This window comes from Octopus sinensis, unplaced genomic scaffold (genome assembly GCF_006345805.1).
Source record: "Octopus sinensis unplaced genomic scaffold, ASM634580v1 Contig14420, whole genome shotgun sequence".
Taxonomy (NCBI): Eukaryota; Metazoa; Mollusca; class Cephalopoda; order Octopoda; family Octopodidae; genus Octopus; species Octopus sinensis.
This window is the reverse complement of record NW_021833239.1, coordinates 70,001-79,971: the sequence shown is the minus strand read 5'-3', so window position 1 is coordinate 79,971 and position 9,971 is coordinate 70,001. Positions and strand designations below refer to the sequence as shown.

Below are 9,971 nucleotides of genomic sequence, written 5' to 3'. Positions count from 1 at the left end.
ATAACAAAGAAGAAATCACCTACAGATGAAGTTGAGCATATTGTGACCGATTGGTCAAAAAAGGAATATTGGTGAAACTTAAAAATTAAAACAGCAACCAAGTTAAAACACACCCGGTCATATATTGCTGTGTGAGACCACAAGGAAAACCTTTGATCTGTTCTGGAAATCAGTTGGCCTCTAGAAATAGATGTGGTTACCATTGATAAAGAGTTTGCAAATCCAATACTCAAAATACAGTTTCAGGTTGATACCTAATATTATTGGAGCGACCGGTCTGGAGCAAAAAATGGCTAAACTTGGGATTTTGGTGAGTGAACGCAACTCCTTAATTCATTTGCTACAAATGATCACGATATCTGAGACTATAAAAATCTTCAAGACCCTCCTAATATTTAAAGGATGGTGTGTAAAATATGTTGCTTTCCTTCACCCCCCCCCTGTTACCAAGTAAGGGGGTCAGTGGAAATTTATTCTACTTAAAAAGAGAAAGAGAAAAATACATACATACATACATACATACATACATACGCAACTCGCTTCGATGCAGTTTCCGCCTACCTAATTTTACACACGTCATTTGTTGGATGTAATCTATAGTAGACCACAGTCGCGCAATGTATGACTCAGTGGTCGATCGAATGTAGTTCGAATTAACTCCATAACCACAACTATTCTTCTATCCTATGGAATATAAACCACATTTACTCGTTGTAGGAGAAATTTCCATTCGAAAAGCGAAATATGTCTGCTATATATATAAACACTGATTTCAGAATTGCTTTATGCATTTCCACATGATATGATGAATAAAAGTAATTGCCTTTTTCTCAGTATTTACTTTATTGTGTATTTATTTCAGAATCTACGAAGTGTACTGTTGGTTTTCTTTTAGTCAATGCAACAGTAGGTATTGGTATAATAAATCTTCCTGAAGCATATCAACAAGTAGACAATTTAGCGTTAGCCATCAGCATCCATTGCGTAAGTATATTTTCTGTTTCTTCGTGTACAAATACAAGGTCTCATAATAATGGGGCACATATAAGTGATCTACTATTATACACTTTCCTTAATATCTGAGCTTGTTCCAGTTCTATTTACTTGCGTTCAAAATGTGCCCCATCATTATGAGACACCCACCCTGTATTTCTTATCAATGAGCTGCTTGTGTATTTTATTCATGCATTTGTGGTGCAGAAATGCAGCTGAGAACGGACGATCAAAATATTTGATCGCCAAGTTCAATTTATATTTCATCGTTTGGTATTAATACACATAAGAAAAGATATAAGAATTGCTTACTTTCTAATCTTGAAATCTTTAAGAGATCACAATCATACTGGTTAATGCATATTTATGAACTAAGTTAAGTTTCAATGCTATCCTCATCAACCGACATACATCCTATTTTAAAGATAGGACTATTTTACACAGAAGCTTTTCTGTTAAAGAGTGTTGGTGTGGTTTGAGAAATATGACCGACAGCGTAGGATCATACTCATTGGCTTGTCTTTATGCAGTTGTTGTGGCTTATCCCCAATTCAGCCCTGCTCGAACAAATCTATGATTAGATTAATGCCATGTTGCTACTTTTGCGTGCGATCTACCGCAGTATCTGTAGTCCAGATTGTCAGATGACCTGATCTGAGTTAGGAATGGGGTTAGGGTTTTGGGTTATGTTATGATCTTGGATTAGGGTTAAGGGTCAGGGTCAGGGTTTTTAAGTTATAGTTAGAGTTTTGGGTTACAGTTACTGCTTACCGTTAGAGATAACGTGTGAGTTAGACTTCACGCTGAAGTATAAATGTCCAGGTAGACGGCTTGCTAAAGAGGCACCAGTGACATTTCAGTCGCGATCTCCTCGCCTTTTAGCAGTATGTAGGGCTACAATATCCAAAATATTATTTCCTTATTTAATTTGGTAGAATATGATTAAGTGAAGACTAAGCTACTTTTCTAATAAGGTAGCGTGACCACGTAGAGCCTGCTCCGTTGTAGTTATTTCTAAAATCATTTTTACTGTCTAAATATATATAGCAAACTTTAAAATGTTTCTCTGTTAAATAACTGTAATGTCTATAGATATTTGACCCAAACAAATACTTAGATATTATCTTATTGTGATATCAATTTCTCACATTGTATGGAATATAATGCAGATATGACAATACGGTATGAGATTACATGGTTAAAGAGACTGTACTGTCATGATAACGAACTTACGAGTTTAAAGATGATGAATGTTGAAATATAAGAACATCACATCTCTACGTTTTTAAATACGTATTTTCCTTTTATTATTTCATTTCAGATTATTTGTGGTTGTTCGTTCATTTCAATGTTTATTGTAGCATATGCCTCAGATAAAACCCAAAGATCAAGTTATCAAGATATTATGTTTGATTTCTATGGAGAGAAAGGTCGTGCGTTGACATCTGTATTTATTTTTGTTAGTATATATCTTTACTGCACCAGTTTAATGGTATTGATTGGTGACCAAATAGAAGAATGTAAGTAAAAATTATAATTTATATATTTTTATATATATATATATATACTGAACAAATCATTGAGTGGTATCATTTCTATTTCCTATGAAACTTTAAATCTGAATAAATTTGACAGCGTCAAATATATAGCAGTGAAAATAGCTATCAGGAAAATCGCGCTGGCTTGAGTATGGAGCTATGAGAACAGCTTGAGAGGAGAATTGTCCACGACTGAAGCGAGTTACGACCGAATTGTTTTCGGCTTAATCGCGCCAAAATCGGCTTCTTATAAAGCCGTCGCTACAGGAATTTTCCAGTTATGCACACATTATTAAAGCGGCAATCACAAGCGATCGAACATGAAAATGAAAATGAAAATTAAATCAACCGCCATTGGACCGACTCTTTTATTTATGAAGAAGTGCGTGCAGAAAGTCCATTTCATATTTAGTTTCTTTGAAGCAATAATTTTAGTTCAGCCGCAGATTCGTTTTTAAGACATATTGCATTAACTCTGTAGATAATAAAATCATAAGATTTCAATCTCATTACCTATTTCCATCTAAACCGATTCTTTTCAGGGTGATGTTGAATTTCAAACCATTTACAAGAATTGAGGTAGATACAGAAATGCATTGAACCATTTTTATTGTTCTCCAAAAGTTGAAGTATAAACGGAGAGAAAGAGTAAGAGCGCGATGGCATTTCCTTTTTCTCCGCTATAGGATTTAACGGTTATTCAAATATTACGGTGTTGGGTATATATTTTGATAGAGCGTGTATTGAGTTTTTTCATTGGGTTATAAATACACAGAGAATGAGTTTAAGAATGTGTTACTGGAGTTGTGCAGAGCTAGCTGTTACACTGAAAGTGTCATCTGAAGGATATTTTTTGACTCTGAGTTGAGGGACATAGTATGTTATTTTTTTCTATTTATGTTTCTTCGTATTCTTTATCATACATAACCATCCATTAATTATCAATAGTTTTTACTTTCGTTATTACTAATCAGAGGAAGGCGGTAAGCTGGCAGAATCTTTAGCATGCCGAGTAAAATGCTTAGCGGCATTTCGCCCGTCTTTACGTTCTGAATTCAAATTCCGCCGAGGTCGACTTTGCCTTTGATCCTTTAGGAATCGATAATAAATACCTGTTACGCAATGGAGTGATATAATCGACTAGGCTCCTCCCCTCAATTTCAGGCCTTGTGCCTATAAAATAAATACCAGTTAAGCATTAAGTTAAGACTCGTGAATAATCGTTAATCAATGATTCTCGTAGTGCTAGTAACCAACATAGACCTCCTCTGGAATTGCAGACCTTGTGCCAAAATTTGATACCATTGTTACTAATCAGACAGGAGCTAACAGAATCGTTACATCGGCGAGTTGGCTGAATCATGTGCATGTTGGACAAAATGCATAGCGACATTTCTTCCCTTCCTTTACGTCCTGAGTTCAATTCCGTTGATTTTGCCGTTCATGCTTTCAGGTCGATAATGTAAGTACTGGTTGAGCATTGGACGGGTATGTAATCCTTTAACCTCATTCCCCTTAAAACTAATGGCCTTGTGCCAAGATTTGAAATCATTATTACTTGTTAGAAGATTGATTGAGATCAGAAATTTTTGCAAAGTTCATTGCGGCTATGGCTAGGTTCTCTGAAGATCCTATGAAGATGATGGCGATGTAGCAACCTTTAACTTCATCTAAGTGTGATACATACGCACAGTAATGCACAGATACCTAACCCACACAACCCCACGCACACACAGACACACATACTTATATATATACACACATACACATAAACGTACACACGTACACACAACCACATACTCATAATACTCAAGCACACGCGCATACACGCAACAAAACATACATAACCCGACACATCCCCACGTTCACACAGACATATACACACGAACGTACATACACACATGCGCACGCGCACATACACACACACGCACGTATACACACGCACATACACACACGCACACGAATGCACACATACTTAACACCCACAACCCCACGCATACACATATACATAGCTGCATACGCACACACACATACACACGCACACATGCACGCACACACAACTACACGCACATACAGATACACATGCACACACATATGCACGCACACAAAATACACACGTACAAACACATATGTACACATGCACATACAAGGACACACAAGTGCACACACACAGAGTAACGTACAGTTACTCCACAGACACAACCACGTGCGTACACACATACCTACTCGTACACACACAGACATACGTACGGACTCAACACACACTGCAAACAAAACACACACACACTACATATACATACACGCACACACATACTACATATACATACACGCACACACACATACTTCAAACTACCAGTACCTTTCTACTGACCAATCTCCTGCGCACATATGTTGGTAGACACACAACAGACAGCCACTCCTACCAATATTCTTACTATAAATTCTTCCTATTAAGTCCAACCACACACATACATAAACAGCCACAACCAAACACACACGCGCGCGCACTTACATGTGCCATCATTACACACACACACACACACACACATGCACACAGACCTGCGCGCACGCACATACATACGCATACTTCCTCTTGCATTCTCCTGTCTTTGAAAGAAAATTTTCTTCACCTATTCCCTTCCGGTCATTTCAATATGTGACCGTATGTGTATCGTTGGCGATTTTCTTTCTCCGTCTTTCTTTCTTTGGACTTTCCTATATTTCTGATGAAGAGCTCCGCTCGAAACGTGAAATCCTCTTTCGTTTCTTTCGTTTCCTGAGCGTCCAATAACCCTGTACTTATTCCACGTCCTCGCGTTGTTGTTTTTTTCTTGCCTGTTCATATGTGGATTGACTCTTGCAACACCTAACTGTGTTCGGTTTGTCCTTACACAGAGGCCATCCGGATTCCCGTTTGCGCCGTGAACAGGAATTAATCTTCTCTCTTCGCTCTTATACGCCATTTGGTCTCAACTCTCCCCCCTCCTCATCTAACCCCCCTCCCCCCTCCTCACCTATCCTTTCTCCCCCCGACCCCTACTTCTTCAGTCCTTCATCCTTTCACCCCTACTCCCCTTCCCTTCTTCCCTCTTTCTCCCTCCCTCTTCCCCTTCCCTCTGCTCCCTCTCTCCCCTTCCTTCTCCCCCATCCTCTCCTCTTCCCCTTCTCCTCCCCCTCTTCTCCCCCTCCCCCTCTTCTCCTCACTACACCACATGACTTTACACATCACATCACATCACATATGATGTGCCATACTAATACACACACCAACTAATACATACTAATACGTACTAATACATACTAGTACATACTAATACTTACACCAACCCTATACATACACACGTCCAGACCCCGCATACGCACTTATACTCTCTCACACACACACACACCTATACATACCAATACGTACTAATACATACTAATACATACTAATACATACACCAACCCCATACATACGCACGTCCAGATCAATCCTACGCACTAATACTCTCTCATACACACACACACACACACAACACCCTTATACATACTAATACATACACCAACCCTATACATACACACATCCAGACCCCTCCCACGCACTTTTAGCTGGTCCCTCAACCCATTTATCAACCCTATTATCTCCCCTTATTTCGCTCTCGCGTCTCATGTTTGATCTTTGACCTCTGGCCGAAATCAGATCGCCATGTTGATTCGTTAGCTACTGCACGCATTTTTTTCTCTCCTTCTTTCTGTGTTTTTCTCTCTCTGTGTATCTTTCTGTTGAAGAGCGTAGGCTCGAAACGTTAAAGACTTGTTTTATTTATATTTCCTGAGCGCCATACTAATACAATTGTTCGTTTGTTTTCCACCTGCCTTCGTCTTTTGTTTATTTTCATAAAGCTTCCCGTTATATATATATATATATATATATATATATATATATGTATGTATGTATGCATGTATGTATGTATGTATGTATGTATGTATGTATGTATGTATGTATGTATGTATGTATGTATGTAGTATGTATCTATATACATGTCCATGTGTGTGTGAGTGTGTGTGTGTGGTGTGTGTGTGTGTGTGTGTGTGTGTGTGTGTAGGCAAAGAAGCTTGCTTTCCAACCACATGATTCCGGGTTCAGTCCCACTGCATAGTACCTTGGGCAAGTCTTTCTACTACAGCCTCGAGCCAACCAAAGCCTTGTGAGTGGATTTGGTGGACGGAAACTGAAAGAATCCCTTCATTTATATATATATATATATATATATATATATATATATATATATATATAATATATATAGATATATATATATATATATATACTAGTAGCTAAGCCCGGTTTCACCCGGTCTGTTTGGATGATGTAGCTGTGATCGTTTTCGGTTAGGCATAATCTGTAACAGTGTTTCTCAACCTTATCATTTTGGGTCCCTTGTTTTGATTGGAGCCTCCAGCTGTATGAAAATTTCCTGACCCCACCCCTAGTCAGAAAACAGCTTCAGGAGTTGTGAAGAACGAATTTGTACGTAGTCTATTTCTTTGAGCTATTCTATTGGACCTCTGTCTAATAATTAAAACATTGGGCGATCTTTCGATATGGGAACGCACGACTGTCATTTACAAACCATTTACAAACCACGTGTGTTTATTTCATTTTTGAGGATGATCGTCAGTTTCCGTAAAAAAATTATATTTTGAATATGGGGTTGGGTGGAAAGGGGATCTTTTGAATCGGCGTGAAAGCGAAAGAGACAGGGAGAGTGCGATTGTATGAGTTCTTTTGAAGTTGGCGTGAGGCGGAAGAATTCATATGCATGTGTGTGTGAGAGTGTGTGTGTGTGAGAGTGTGTGTGTGTGTGTGATGGGGTGAGACAAAATGTGTGGTGTGTATGTGAATTGCTTTTGTTAGTGTGTATGAAGAGAAAGAGAGAGTAATGTTGCTGGTGTGCGTGAGAAAGAGAGAGAGAGAGAGAGAGAGAGAGAGAGAAAAGAGCGAGAGAGAGAAGTGAAACTTTTTATTCAGTTTTTGTAGTGAGTGAATGTGTGAGTGATTGACAGAGAAAAAGCGCGCGCGAGAGAGAGAGAGAACGTTATGTATGTATGAATGGCTTCAGTGACACACACACACACACCACACACACACACACACACACACACACACCACACACACACACACAGAGGTTGTTATGTATGTATGTATGCATGCATGTATCTATTTATGGCCTTATATATCTATTTATTGCATCCGTTTTTTCAGAAAACAATTTTGCCTTTGTGAGGATCTGTTTTAGTGATTTCGGTTGTTTGTAGCTTTTAATGATTTTATGTATGTTTAAAATTTCCTTTAATTTGGGATCCTTATGCAGTATTGGTAAATTCTGGGTGATGATGGTGAAGGCTTCTTTGTTTCTGGGGTTGTATGTGGATATGTATGGCAGAATTTTCGGGGAAGGTGTGTTGCTGTGTTGAACTTTTCTTAAGGTTTCTATGTCGATTTGTGTTGCACGTCTGATTGCATCCTGTATGAGTTGAACTGGGTAGTGTCTGTCAATTATGGTGTTTTTGAGTTCTTGCAGTCTAAAGTTTCTGGTATTTTGTTCTGACATTATTGTGCATATCTTTCTTGCAAGGCTGAAGGGGATGTTTGTTTTAGTGTGTCTTGGGTGGCATGAATAAAAATGTAGGTATTGTTTAGCGTCTGTGGTTTTGTAAAATATGTCCGTTTCTATTTTTAGGTTTATTTTTAATTACTATATCTAAGAATGGAAGCTCCTTTTGGTTGTACTCCATTGTGAACTGTATATTTTGGTTGACGCTGTTCAATAGGTTTTTGAATTTTAGGAGTTTATCTGTGTTTTCATTCCAGAGTATAAAACAGTCATCTAGGAATCTTTTCCAGTTTTCTTTAATGTATTGGAAGGGTGTTTCCAAAGGTAGATAAAGATTCCTGGTATATTATTACTTCCAGGTAGCCCATTGTTAGGTTCGCAATGACTGGTGCTGCCCTTGTACCCATAGCAATTCCGTATTTTTGACGGTAAAAACGTATTGTCAAACATGAAGTGGTTATTTTGTAGGATGAATTCAACCGATTTAGTAATGAATTCTTTAGTGATCCTTTTTGGTATTCTTCTGGATATTAGTCCAGCCAGAACTGAATTGCCTCTAGACCATAATTATGAGGTATACTTGTATATAAATTAACTACAAATGAAACCAGGAAATAAATCCCTCGCAGTCAACTATCTCCCAAAACCTCTACACTGGATTAAGTATTTCCTGGCGAATAGAACACAAGAAGTATGGTCGATGGAGTCCACTCAAGCGCAGCAAAAGTCACCAGTGGTGTCCCTGAGGGGACTATCTTGGACCCGCTCCTCTTTATAATTTACACAAATGACTTTCCAGCGTCGTAAATCACTGCAAAGTGAAAATATTTGCCGATGACACTAAACTTCAGAAAATCATCAATGAAAAAGACCGAACTCAACTCCAGTCTGATCTATATGCTGTGAGTCAATGGGCAGACAAAAACAAAATGCAACTAAATGAGGGAAAATTTGAGCTGATGCATTTTGGAAGAAAGTCTATACTAAAGCAGCCATACTCTCTCCCTTCAGGGGAACCGCTCTCGGCATCTAATAATATCAGAGACCTGGGTGTAATTGTTGGAGTGCCCACATCAACAATAAGGTCGATATAGGTCGTAGGATGAGCGCCTGGATCTTAAGAATTTTCCGGTCATCATTCCACTTTTCCCCTCCTTTGTACGGCCACACTTCGATAGTGCTGCCCCTTGTGGTCTCCCCATACAAAACAAAACATCTTGAAGATTGAGTCACCCCAGTGGGCACTCACTGAACGAATTGAAGGCATGACTGATCTCGATTACTGGGACCACCTTAAAGCCTTAAAACTCTACTCTCTCCAGTGCCGCCGCGATCGGTACATCATTTGCACTATGTGGAGAATATACCGCTAGCATTGCTCAAACGACTTGAACGTTAGTTTCAAGGTTCATCCAAGGCTGGGACCACGGGCCATAGTAACCTATCCAATTCAGGATCACAACATATAGGTACACTGCGACATAATTTATTTTCCTCAACAGGAAAAACCTTCGCCACCAAGTACCTTTACCAGTTTCGCCTCATTCTTGACAGCCTCCTGCTGAATATCTTCAGGTGAGAAGCCCTCGTAGTCCTGGACACACTCTGGCCACACCTTCTTCCAACATACGATGAGGGTTTCTTTTATCATGTCTTTAAGAGCAGCGTGGATGACTGACAGGCACATTGCGATCGTGAAGTTACGCCAGTACTCCTTCAACTTGAAATTCGTGTCCAAATCCATTGTGTCCACAAGGTGTTGAAGAGAGTTTCGAATGTAAAGTGCCTTGAAGGCACGGATCACGCTTTGATCCATAAGCTGGATGAGGGAGGTGGTGTTAGTAGG

The 9,971-nt window shown here is 39.0% G+C and overlaps 1 protein-coding gene across 1 annotated transcript in view; it reads left to right on the top strand.

The window, feature by feature from the left end:
* The first annotated feature begins 289 nt into the window (after window positions 1–289).
* Window positions 290–9,971, top strand: part of LOC115230081 (putative sodium-coupled neutral amino acid transporter 7) — a 38,009-nt gene continuing 28,327 nt past the window's right edge. The window contains exons 1-3 of the mRNA XM_036499496.1: window positions 290–310; window positions 835–984; window positions 2,315–2,513. Of these exons, the coding sequence (XP_036355389.1) occupies window positions 290–310; window positions 835–984; window positions 2,315–2,513 (370 nt within the window). The remainder of the gene's footprint in view (window positions 311–834; window positions 985–2,314; window positions 2,514–9,971) is intronic.